The 13292-nt window shown below is 43.2% G+C and overlaps 1 protein-coding gene across 1 annotated transcript; it reads right to left on the bottom strand.

Annotated features, from left to right (window-relative positions):
• Positions 1–1287: 1287 nt before the first annotated feature.
• Positions 1288–13110, bottom strand: MSL1 (MSL complex subunit 1). Its single transcript, XM_012556001.2, has 9 exons — positions 12305–13110; positions 9580–9803; positions 8133–8515; positions 6194–6241; positions 5687–5751; positions 4975–5042; positions 4468–4592; positions 4221–4293; positions 1288–3813 (listed from the first exon to the last, which is right to left on the bottom strand). Exons 1-9 carry the CDS (start codon positions 13070–13072, stop codon positions 3723–3725), a joined length of 1845 nt encoding a protein of 614 aa, XP_012411455.1. The 5' UTR covers positions 13073–13110; the 3' UTR covers positions 1288–3722.
• Positions 13111–13292: the final 182 nt, after the last annotated feature.

Below are 13292 nucleotides of genomic sequence, written 5' to 3'. Positions count from 1 at the left end.
GTCAGCAATGGTACTTTTTTTTTTTTTTGACCATTTAAAAAAAAAACAAACGCATTGCCATCGAGTCGATTCCGGCTCATAGCGACCCTATAAGACGAGAGTGGAACTGTTCCATAGGGTTTCCAAGGAGCGGCTGGTGGATTCGAACTGCCGACATTTTGGTTAGTAGCCAATCTCTTAATCACTGTGCTACCAGGGCTCCCCTTTGACCATAAGGACATGCAAATTGTGTGAACCAAGTTATTAGTGTACCTATAGGAGTGCACATTAATATATATCAGAGAAAGGGCACTGTGGCATAGCACAGGATTCTGTCCTGAGTAGTATTTTTACAAATGATGTGAATGAGGATCCTGATGCTAATAAAATATATAGACAAGTTGAAATCAGAAGGCATTATGAATGTCTTCAGATAGAATCAGGATACAAACATCTCAACGGGCTATGCCAGTGGCCAAAAGTAACAGCTTGTAATGTAAATTCAGCTCCAAAAACCACCTGCCTGAGTTCAAAATGCAGGATGTATCATTTGTGTTTTAAAAAAAAAAGACCTAGAGAATGTTATTGATAAATTGCTGTAAATTAGACTGCCAAGCTTAGTGTCTAAATGAGGAAAGTGATAGTCTGCCACTTTGCCCTTCAGTTGTTTGGTCTGGGTCCAATTTTTAAATGCACATGGGCAAAATGTTCACTCACCCAGCAGGAATTGAAAAAAATCAAAATCCTTTGAGAACAATTGCAAAGGTCTATGAATGTTTAGCATGAAGACAGGACTTGGGATAGCAATCTTTAACTATTACAGACTGAGGAAAAGGAGGGATTGGTCTTTTTTCTTTTACTCCTGGGAGGCAAAACAAAAACCAGTTGGTTTGAGGAAGAATCTTCTAACATTTAGAAAACAATGTATAGGAAAAAACAAGGTGTTGAAAGGAGAAACTGGACTTCATTTGTCCGGAATGTTGTCGAGGGGAAATCATATTATCACGAGTTAGACTAGATGACCTCTAAGGTCTCTCCAACTATGATAACTCAGACATAGATACTAAGCATCTTACTAGTCTCCTCTTTTTAGTTTTTAATTATGTGTCAAGAGGAACACAGGACGAAGGGATTAAACACACATTGTTCTCATAACAAATGGAAGTGAATACCTTATGTGAAAGGGAAAATAATGTGTTTTTCTATTTTATTGTGAAAATGGATTTATTTTTCTAATCTTTTAAAACATACAAGCAGAATTGTTTATGCTTACCAATAAATCTAATAAAGTGAAACAAATTCAAAAAATTAACAGCCACAATAGTTTATTTACAATTGAACTCTTTATAAGATATTTACAAGACAACCAATTTTACACATCAGAAATGGTATCAAAAGTATGAATTACAACACAGACAACAATATGAAATGAGCATAAAACAAAGCTGAAGTGGACAGACAAGCAATTTCTCTTTTTAATTTATTAACACTAGCTTAAACTTGGTTAAAGAAAGATAAACAGAGAACTATGTTTTAGGAGAACTGCAGGGCTTTCAGTTGAAGATTGAATTTCACAGTGTTGTATCCCATGTAGGGAAAAGTAAGACTAATTTTCCCCCCACACTGTAACACACTGTAATTTCACTTTTGGAACTTTGCTCATCTACTCTCCAACCTCCTTCTCAACAAACCTCAACATACTTGAATCACAGCAGAATTGATCTAAAAGAGGGGATGATAAAGTAAGAGGTCCTCAGGGAGAGGGAGAACCAAGGAAGTAGAATCCACTTAAGTTTGGCCAGATAGCACCTCATGGATTCCTCTCAGTCTAGCTCAAGTTCAGAATCTGGGGAGTCCCCTGGGTAGGGTATAAACATAAAGATTAAATTTGCTAACCTGTATCCAAACTTAACAATCCAACAAATGCTGAAAATCAAGAAGAAACTGAGAGGGATCAAGAATAAAGTAGAGACACTGATTGGTCGTTTTTTTCTTTTTGGGCACATTATGAAGGAATATAACAGGTCAGAGCAGGAAAGCTAAATAGCTTGCCATATTAAAATGATGGAGAACAAAGAAAATCTGGCCCAATTTTTCAAGAAATCTCCTTCCTCTCCTTAAGGTGTGAGATGAGAGCCCCTAGTGGAGTAAGTCCTATTTCTCTCTACATCCTTGCTGCAATGAAGTTCACAGCAGGTTCCCTTATGGAGAGCCCACTCTCCTAAGCAGATGGAGTTACAGATGAACACAAACACACACAAAAAAGGAGAAATAAGAGCAGCAAGATCATCCAAGACTACATGTGCTGCCGGAATAATTCCTTTAAAAGTCAAACTCAGGGAGCACAGATCAATATCTCACAAAAAGCTTTCGCAGTGGGAGGCCCCTGAGGAACTTTTCTTCTCTTCCCACAATGGTATCCCATTCTCTCTCATGCTCCACTGACGGGCCGGCCACACACCCTACATACCTTGGCTTCTCCTCTAAAAGTGCTAATGGTCTGGGGAAATATTCTCTTCAAGGATAAAAACCCCTACCTTCTAGGAGATTAGACCCCTACTTGTTTCACACAATAGTCCTGAAGACTAATGAAAGGCAATTCCTATATATTTAAGACCAGAGGTCTTGGCTCTATTTTCCTTCCAGATAGTTACAGGGATCTTACACTGAGACCAAAGTGGCCTGGGAGTGCTGTCCTGAATTTTTTTTTTTTTTTTAACAAAACGGGGGAAAAAAAAAAAAAAAGAACCAAGATGGTACATATACAAATGTATTTTTACAAACTGAATGGAGAAGCTCATCAGGTACATCTGTTTGTTTCAAGATGTAGACATTTGCCAGCCAAATGAAGCACAGATTTCCACACCCCCCACCCTCCCTAAACCTCTACCCCATCACCAAGAGCTCAGCTAAAAGAATAAAACCCAACAAGGAATACTTGAGAAGTGATGCAACACGACATCTATACAGGTTCTGGCATGCCACTCCCAAATGCCAACTGCTTTTGTTTAGAGCTGTAACTTGTCCAAAACTAATCATCCTCATTACCTTTCCAAAGATATTTTTCGAGGGGTGGGGAAAGAAATTCAGTTACCCATTAAGTAAGAAAATAATAATAGCTAAATATCTCTCCCCACCTGGCTCCATCACAGAATAGTTTTAAGAGAACATCTGTCTTTTCAGACGTTTATCTACCAACTCTCCAGTCTCCTTTCTACTCTGTGAGGATGACTTGCTTCATCACTTCACTTGTTATTCCTCATCTGGTTCTTAAGCTCATGGTGAGGTTTTCTCGTTTTGTTTTAGGGTAAAAACCACTATGCCCAAACTATAGGGAAAGGTATACCAGGGCGAGAAGAGTGCCATGTAGGCACAGCTTTAAAAGCAGAGATTGCTTCCTCTTCCACAAGTGTAATGAAGAGAGCACTTTGCCATAGGCAAATGTATGGCGGCAGACACCTGACACTTCCAAATCTGCCATCCTATAGATTTAGCTTGAGAGCTCATTCCCCTAAAAAGGGAAAAGAAATCCCAGTCACTCTCCATAATTCACAATTAGCCCAAAGAAAGAGTTTTTGTAAAATCAGAGTCATGAAAACAAACCCAAAATCAAGGGAGTATGGGAAGGTATCAGCAAATGATAACATACATGAGGACACAGGTCACGTATACAGTGGTCTCTGCCACTCTCTGGGAATGGCATGCTACAACTATCTGAAGACAGAGGGCTCTTGCCAGCACAGCTATTTCCTACACGTCCGGTGAGGTGTTTGCTTCTTCTGGATCTCCAACCTGCATCGGCTCCGCTCATCCAACCAGGGCAGCTCAAAATTCCTGGCGAAAAAAGGATGAGGAAATCAGCTTGCAAGACTAAAAGGGATTCAGTGTGGACATGACAGTAACTTCAAAACGATCACTATGCCCCTTACTACTCCTAACCCTGACCCTAGAATCCCGAGTTTGAAGTGACTTTCCTGCCTTAGAGCTTGAGTAACAATGTGCCATTAAAGTGACTGAATAATTTATGTCTAATTCAAAAAGCAATACTCTTAATTCCTAGTTGGGAATCTTATCACTGCAAAAGCTAACTGCCCAGGGTAGCCTCACTTCTGTCAAAGAACCATGGCTGCTACCAAAGATATCCCTAAATCACCTGTTCCACCTTATATCTAGATTTTCATAAAGTCTGAAAGGGAAGTATAGGCTACCTGAGCTGGGAAGGGGAGGGACTTTCTACTTACTGTGGAGTTAATTTTGGTAATGGTCGTCCAAATGCTACAACAGGCAAGAAGGGGGTAATCATCAAACTTTCAACTATGGAAGAAAGTCAAATGGGACCTTGTCAGTGCCATGAATGGAAAATTTCTAGCCACTATATCTGCTCCAAAATACAACTAATTCAGCCATTCAAAGCAAGCTGTATCCTGGAGCCTTGTACCCTTTTTCTTCTTTGAAAACCCCACTCTTACAAAGATAAATGGAACTTACCATCATCTGGCTCAGGGAAAAATGAGGTAACCTCAGGCTCAGATTCCTGAATTCCTTTCTTTTTATACATTCTGAGCTGCAGTCGCTGTAAAATTCTTTGTTCCCTGATCCTCTGAATATCCCATCTGGGAAAAATAAGCCACACAAAACAAAACAAACAAATCCAACATTACTGAAAACCTGATCTATAAAAGCAACTCACACAATGCAGACGCTAGGAAGACCTTGCTGATTCCTCTAGATGGGGTAAAGAGAACTGACTGCCTGGTTAGGGAAGAGCTGGTTAGGTCTAACAGTTCAGATAATGTGTTGGTGTTCCACAGAGAATGGAACTGAGGAAGAGCATATATGAAGAAAAAGAGCCAAACATGTTTACTTACAAGTACCACTTCAAGCTAAGACACTCGACCAATTGGGAAGCCAGTAATTTAAGAGTGTTAAAAGCTTGAGGACTCTTCACAGTGTGGAAGGGCTCACTTGTTCCTGGGATGGACATCTCTGGCCTACCTTTTCCTTCTCTTCTCATCCAGCTCCAGTTTTGCATGCCGCTTCGAAAACACACTGTCATCCAGGTTCTGTATAAAGAACAGCAGATGATAAGCTATTTCATGTCATACATGTGTATACTAACTCATTTCTAGCTTCCAGGTATGTAAAATCTTTCATCTTTAGGTCTCATCTGAGTCTGAGTTCTAAGGACACTATGTGAACCTCCTGGTGACACAATCAACAAAACACATATTCTCTTCTCCATGCCCACCCTTTTAAAATCTCAAAATTTCAAAACCATTTCCATAGCTTTCCAAGGTAAAAGTCATGTCAAACCAAAACAACCCTGGAGGCTGCCTTAAATCCTCCCCCTCCATACTTTGTAAGAGTCTAATTTTAAAATGAATACCAACCTTTTAAGACTCAAACCAGCTTGGAATATATAATTTTGCTGCTGAGTGGTACATGCTAACTTTTCTACTTAGCATGAAATCTACCTCTGTTTTAAATACTATCTACCTATAAATTTTTTAATAAATCACTTAGCCACTCTGGACCTCACTTTTCTCATCTATAAAATGAAGGAGTTGGACTAAATAATTTCTGAAGTTCCTTTCTGGCCTTAAAAGTCTATATAATCCATCCACACAGTTATTATGACATTTCAGGTTACACCCTCCCGTTCTATTTGGTCGCTTACTCTTGTCCACTGACAGCTCTTGGTACCTACCTCCAAAAGGTCTGAAGGATTTGGGTCCCTTAGAGGCTCTACTGAATGGTCCCTCCAAGAAGGAACTGGAGAGAAAAAAACAAAAAAGGGAGGAGGGGTGGAACCACCCTTAAATCCAAGGCCACATAACCCTTCTACTATTCACTAGGAAAGAGGTCTCTCCCACAAAGTTACCAAGTGATAGGAATCCATTCTATGGCCTCACCTGAAGCCATATTCAGTGTTGCTGCTATGGTATAAAAGACCCTAAAATGCCATTACAGTCTGCCAAACTCAGGATTACAAAAACCCCTAAGCCAATACCTGACAATTCTTATAATAGATGCTATTGCAGTTCCTGAAAAACAACTGAAATTTTTTGTCATTTTGAAGTCTATAGTAGTGTAATCATACACCAAGGAACCTCACTCTCCCACATCCAACTGATGAGGAATACATCTCCCAACCATCCACCATCCCACCAACCTCCACCCCAAGCCCAGCCAGCACAACTCCTATTCTACTCACCAGCCAAGACTGAAGTTTCTCCTGCAACACTTGAAGGCATCAGACACCCTAAATAATGCAGGAAAGAAGAATCATCTCAGTGTAAAAAGAAAAAAAGCCCATACCCAAAATGGAGGAAAGGATCATTACTGAAGTTCTCACTAGGAAGCCATTTTGTTTTTGAGTTGTTCTTTTGAGAATTTCTCTTTGGGGGAGGGGAAGAGGGAACAACAGACAAAAGAAAAGAAAATAAGCCCACCACTTTTTTTTTTACACTGAGACGACTTCTTTTCTTCATTATTTAGGGTGGTTTCCCTGCAACAGTTGATGGCCAAGGATATCAAACCTTAAACTCAGAACATGGCAGGTGAGTAAAAGTTGACCCTATTTTTCAAATAAAAGATCAGTGTTCTCAAAACTTACATATGTAGTCTTCGTAAACAGCTCCCTCCTCCCTCCAAACAAACTACCTTGCTGGTCCAGCCTGAACAACATGCACAAAGACTTTGGCTTCCTTAGAACAAGCCATTGAGACTTCCTCTTGAGATAGGGATGTCAAGAATAAGAATTCACACGTTTATTCACAACTCAGGCTTCTCAAAGGGCTGTGATCCCCCCAATAGGACTCCTTTTACTGCTATACACACAATCTCAGAGGTGTTTGGAATTTTCTGTACTAGAGCAGATAAGGTTTTCAAAAACAGCCAGTCACACAGAACAGCTCTGGACCAAGCCATTTCCCAATCCCGGATGGGAAGTTGCTTCACGGTTTCTCTTAAGTTGTTACACAGCATTGCCATGGCAGCAAGAAGGTTAACCATTAAGGATGAACCTGTTCAACTGACTGAACCAACAAAAAATCGAACCTAGATCAGGATCCTGGTCTAGCAAGGGTGAGGTCTAATGAATTTTAGATCATTAAGAAGAATAATCTATCTTCCCCCACTTAATTTTGTCACCAGAACAGCCAAACAAAGTCTGGAGAACACTCTTGTCTTATTGGAATGGATTCCCATCCCCATCCCAGCTAGGACAAGACACAGGGTAGAAACTCAGGGCTGCAGCTCTATCCAAAAAGGCTTCCCCCACCATTACCCTGGAGCACCCACAGTGACTGTCATAGACTAACATTACACGATTGAAGGCACATTCCAGTTACTGTTTGATGTAGATAAGGGAAGCATCTCTGTGTGGAAGCCATAAAGAAAAAAGGGAATGAAGATCAAGTCCCATGCCCCACACCCTCCCCAAGCAGCTCAGATATCCCAAGATAGTCCTTATTGTTTGAAAAATAGTTTGTAGACCATTTTATTTAAATATATGAACAACCAATGGGCTACTGCAATCCAAGTAAACTCTTCACATTTTAGAACCTTTGTGAAGTATAGTAAGATAAAGTAAGACTGTTGGTCTTTGGCAGATTCCTCCTGCCCCCCAGACCGGGACACAGAGATACAGATAAATGTTTATATAGTTAAAGAGTGGAAGCCCAGGTGAAATTCCCCACCCCAACCTGGCTCCCCAACCCAAAAATTACCATTGGCCCCTGAGAACACCCAAAGACCACCCTCCCAGGTTTCACACAATATCAATTGCAGGAACAGTCGTGCATGGCAAAGTGTAAGTTCTATGCATTTCACAGCACAGAAAACCCTTCTTTCAGAGGGCATGCAAGTTGCTGGAGATTACACCCCCAAGTCTGGTGCTCTTGTGATGAGCAACTTACTGGCAAACACATCTCCCAGTGCTGTAAGCAGGCAAATACATTGAGCACATTTTGCTGTAATTCCATCTATTTGCAATGCCTGCACAGTGTCTGTCTCTGGCTGTTAACTTACTCATTCTTGACAGAACTCTGCTTTATTGATTGCACTTTTAAAAAAATGCCAAAGGCATTTTCAAACTTGTTAGCTTGACCGCCACCACTAGGGTATAAGAGCAAGTGTTCTCTATGCCTTACTTGCTACAGTCTCCTCCTTCTTTGGAGAGGATTCCCGTAATGGTAACGGTGATGGGGGAGGCTGGTGCCAACGACACAAATACATTTCTGTGGTGGAAAGGTACGGCAAATCTTCTATCTCACTTGAGAAGGCTTTCTCCTTGGGATGGCCGCTGGGTCCCTTCTGGAGAGTGGAGAGTCTTGGTGGGGTGTCCACTGAAGACCTGGCCTTTTCTGGAGTTTCTTGGCTCCTCAATTCACGTTTACAAACAGTTTCAGATAAGGAACCACAGGGCTCCTCTTTAATGGGAGAGTGCTTAGGTGTTTTTGTTTTGACTTTTGAAAATTCAGGAGCCAGCTTTTTAACAGGAGTCTTTCTTTCTGTACTTCCAAATGGGGATTTCCTAGTGAACAGGGAAGAAAACATTTTAAAATTCATCCCTCTTGAATAAAATCTGATTACATTTTGGGACAAGAGAATTAGCTTGTTATTTTGCCCCAAAATGACCAGTATTCAGGTACCTAAATATCTGGTGCTCATGTGGCAGACATGAGTGGGAACAGCAACAGCCTCACGCTTAACAGTATATATAACAGGCCCTTAGTAAACACTTGCTGAACAAATGAGTTTCCACATTTAATAGTGTCCTATTACCTACTAGATGTAAAAAGATTCCTATTCTATTTGATGTCATTTAACCAACACTACGTGCCACTACTCCGTGCCCCATTTCCTTCATTCCTATCAACCAGAGACTAGTCTCTTTATTTCTCCCAACCCTGTATCATATTAACTACGACCTCCATTTCTTTTCTTCTTGCTGTCTGCTCTCTTTCTCTCTCCTTCCCTTCCCCCACAAGACATCCCTGGAACGCCATATTCTTTCCTCTTTACCAATCTAAATTCTGTACTTCTTTTTCAAGATCCATCTCCTCTTTAAAGTTTTTTTCTCACTATTATAATTCAGAGTATTCTTTAATATCCCTGAATCCTACAAAACTTAGCTTATATCACTGTTGTTTATCTACATATTTTATTGTATCTAAGTTCTGTGTTTTCAAAATTTATGCCCCTCTTTACAACTAGACTAATCTCTGAGTCCAAGGCCACTTATCTTTTACTTTTTTACATCTGCTAGTGCCTAACATAATGAATGAATTTAACACTTCCTAACTTGAAGTGAACTGCTATAGTTTTCTTTAACAAAATCAGCTGTCACATTTGTTGCCCATTCTCTTTATGATAGATTCTACATTCTGTAATTACTACTGTGACCAAAATGTTCCTAACAAACTTTTACAGCCTAAGCAAGAATGCTTCAAGATATTTTCTCAGCATGGAAGACCCCTCATAATTCAGGATATGGTTGCTATAAAACTAACTCATAAATCCCAATCCACAACTCTCATTCACTGGTAACAAGCGTCCTCATCATGTCCAGACAGTGTAATGAAGTTATCAGCACACCTTTTGTGTCCCTTTCCACTACGCCCACATGAGAAAGGCTTGGGAGGCAGAGCCTGGGATGTCTCGGAAAGCTCCGGCTGGCACTCCAGTTTAATTTTCTCTGATAGCTCCGTTTCCTCTCTCTCTTCAGTTTCATAGCCCTGAAACAACTTGTGCCTTTCTTTCTCGTTATCCTTTTTTACCAGCTGCATCCGCCTTTCCATACGTTCAATCCGAGCAAGGAGCTAAAAGAGAGAGTGGCAAAATGTACACTTAACACACACACACACACACAAAAAGTAAATACAGGTACACAGGAATCAGTAGTCTTTCCCTGGACCCTATCAACTCAAATTTATTTTTAAGAAGCAAACATTGATCTTAATAATTTTTCTTAAACACAATAGAGAATACTAGGTACACTGATTAATTTTAGAGATTAAATTAGATGGAGAGGGGCATGGGGGAATTTGTAGTTCATTCTTAAGGAAGATCCTCTCTAACATGAGGGGCCACAGCATGTCTTCTAATGGCATGGTCTCTGGTACTGCTAACCATGTGGCTCCAAGTCAGCTTGGGAGTTTTTAGAATTAATCTTATGTCCTTTCAGGATGCCCTAAGGTTCTCCAAATCCTAGCCTCTCCACTCCAAAACTCAATACACAAGGGCAAGGTCCAAACAGTACACTGAGAAGGAATTAAAAGCTTGCAACAGTGCCACTAGGGATTGCAGTATTTATTTGAAAGGGGTGGGAGGGAGGTTCCTAAAACAATGAATGCTCCACTTGAAAGAATTAGAATAGAAACCAGTACTCATAAATCCCGAAGATCATGAAACATGCATATTGCTTTGCATTTGAGGTAACAGAAAAATTGTACCTATTTATCCAAATATTAAGACCAAAGTTCTGTACTTCAGTTTAAGGGAGGACTACATAATCAAACAGAAATTAGAGATCTATTATTTTCAAAACTTCCTATTAAAATGCTTTGAGAAAAGGTGTCAACTGTGCTACTTATACCCTGTAACAAGAATTTTATCTGAGTTATACAGTAATATTAATGATGCCTTCATTGTATCCATTTAGCTACATATATTTTAGTCAAGGCGAAACAACAAATGGAATAAGAGAAACAAGCTTGAGCAATGCTAAGACTGCAGTACACAACAGAAGCACTGAATGCCAAGTTCAGACTGACACTCTATCCTTAACTCACCCCACTTTTCCTGCCTAGGAAAGCCTGCAAAGGGGCCATTACCTCAGGAACTCAGCAAAAACCTCCACAATCAGCAGAGTCCCCTCTATCAGCCATAACTCTCATTTCATCTCCTTATATTGGTTTTGATTCACAGCCTTCACATTACTTAACCATGGTTTGTGGGTGACATTTCCTAGATTTCTTCCCCTTCACCGGTCTTTCTCTTCCAGCCAAACCCCACCCCCCACCCCACCCATGCAAGGATATGATGTGTTGTAATTACAGTACCATCACACCCCCAGACTGCAGTACAGTAGCTGAGCAGTGCCACCTCCATGTTGAGTAACTTCCACAAATCAACACCATGAGATGTTTTAATGAGACCTGCCCCAGCTCCCATTCCACCTTGCAGACTGCATTCTTCAGTAAAACAGCCGCTGCCTGATGCGACTCATTTGGAAAGAAAATGAATAGCCCTCTGCTCCCTTGCTCAGCCCTTGGCGCACACGACGCCAGAGAGAGAAAAAGGGAGGGAGAGAGAGAGAGGAAGAGAGAGAGAGAGACTGACTGCTGCAGCTTGAACACAACAATTGTAGAAACCATGTTTATTTTTAGGCAGCTATAAGGTATGCGGGGGTGTTACCAAGCTAGCACAGTAATACCCCACCACCCCAGCTTTCCTACTATCTGAAAGAATATGTTTTAATGTGGAGGTGTCTTTAACTACTGCTGCAGGAAAAACAAGCCTATATAGTCATGCTTCTCAGAAGTACAAAGAAATAATAAATGACTTCCCTAAGACCTTAAGATTCTAAAACAGGAAAAAAAATTTTTGGTCTGTTTAATACATTTAGTAAGTTTACTTTCCCCTGATGCCTTACAATCTTCTAGCATCAAACACCAAGCTAGCACTCATGCTTATACAAGGAACGTGATTAGTGTGGTCATGTTTTTATAACTCAGATTCCCATTAAGAACTGTCTGAAATCAAACGCAGTGATTCTCTAATATCACTTAAGACGACTGAAATAGGATTCCACTGTAAACCACCACTACTCTTCTGCCCATTAAAAGGCCTACTCCCCTCCTATCTGAAGATGCTGCAGCAGTGTTTAGAGCAACAGCTGCTATGTCCCTGTCCTCCACAACGCATTTCTAACTGGACAGCTCTTCAATTTAACCCCTTACATAAAGCCACCACATAGGCACCCCACCCTTTCATATTTAACCCTTCACAAATCAGGTCTTTTCCCACTCTAACCATCTTTCCCACAAGTCTGGGGCTGTCATTTTAAATTAACCCTTTGGCACCTGAAACCTCTCTTCCCCTCCACTAGAAGGTTGCCCTTTAACCCTTCCCTCCAACTCAGCGTGTCTAGAGCTTGGCTTCCAAGGACCAAGGGCCCAGCACCTAAGATCCTCCTTTGCTGGTAGCCAACCTCCTTTACCTCTAACCAAGGGGTACCTTAACCTCTTACTGGCCCCCCTTCCCCGAGCATGCGCATAACTCGCTCCTCGTCCCGAACGCAGGTTAACCCCTCCCGTACCGTGTCTCTCTCAGACTTCAGCTCCTCGATCTCCTTTTCCTTGGCTTGCAGCTGCTGCTGCTGCTGTTCGATGAGGTCCAATTGCAGCAGAAGGATCTGTTTGAGGCAGGCGGCCTGACTGGAGGCTCCCGAGCCGCCGCCACCACCGAGAGGGCTCTTCCTCATACTCTTCCATCTGCCCTCGCTTGCCGCCAGGGTCCCGGCGGTGGCGGTGGGCGCGAGGGGTGGTGGCCCGGGCAGAGGTAGTGGTGGGGGTCCTGCCGGGTCCGAGGCGGTGGCAGCTGGGGGAGTCGCCCCACCCTTGTCCCCAGCCCAGGGCGTAGGCTCTTTGGCCGCCGCCACGAGAGAGCCTGTCTGAATGGGCAGCACCGCCTGATACTTGGGCCGGGGGCTGCAGCCAGCTCCGGCGGCCGCTGGCTCCCCCCCAATGCCGGCTTGTTTGGTGGCCGGGGGCGGACAGGGCAAGGGCACCGAGCCGCCCCAGCTCTCTTCCTGCTGCCCGGGGGCCGCCCCAGCCGGCAGTAACAAGCCCCGGCCCTTGCCGCCGCAGCCGGCCGGGGAGGGCGCGGGGCTCCCGCCCTGGGAGGAGGCCAGCGGGGGCCCCGGCTCCTTGAGCTTACGGTGCCGGGGGAGGAAGTGGGCTTCGGCCGCCCCGGGATCGTCCTCCGGCCCGCCCAGCGCCGCAGCCCGCTCGTAGTCCAGTCGCTGCTCAGGGTTGCCGCCGGCAGGGGCCGCGGCCGCCTTGAACACTGCGGATCTCATGGTCATAGTGGTCCGGAGCGGCGCCGGGGACGGAGACGGAGGAGGGGGTGGGGAAGGGGCGAGGTGCGGGGGGTCGAGGACCGAGGAGGGGGAGGGGAGTTTGGCGGGCTCGCCTCAGCAGCGCTGCAGCAGGCCTTGGCTAGCGCGGCTCCTCCGGGGCCCGGGCGCCATCCCGCCGGCGTGCGGAGAAGTGGAGGCCGCGGCTGAGGCCCGCCGCCGGCCCATG

Source organism: Trichechus manatus, unplaced genomic scaffold (assembly GCF_000243295.1).
Source record: "Trichechus manatus latirostris isolate Lorelei unplaced genomic scaffold, TriManLat1.0 scaffold00054, whole genome shotgun sequence".
In the NCBI taxonomy this organism is placed as follows: Eukaryota; Metazoa; Chordata; class Mammalia; order Sirenia; family Trichechidae; genus Trichechus; species Trichechus manatus.
This window is presented reverse-complemented; position numbering and strand designations above follow the sequence as displayed.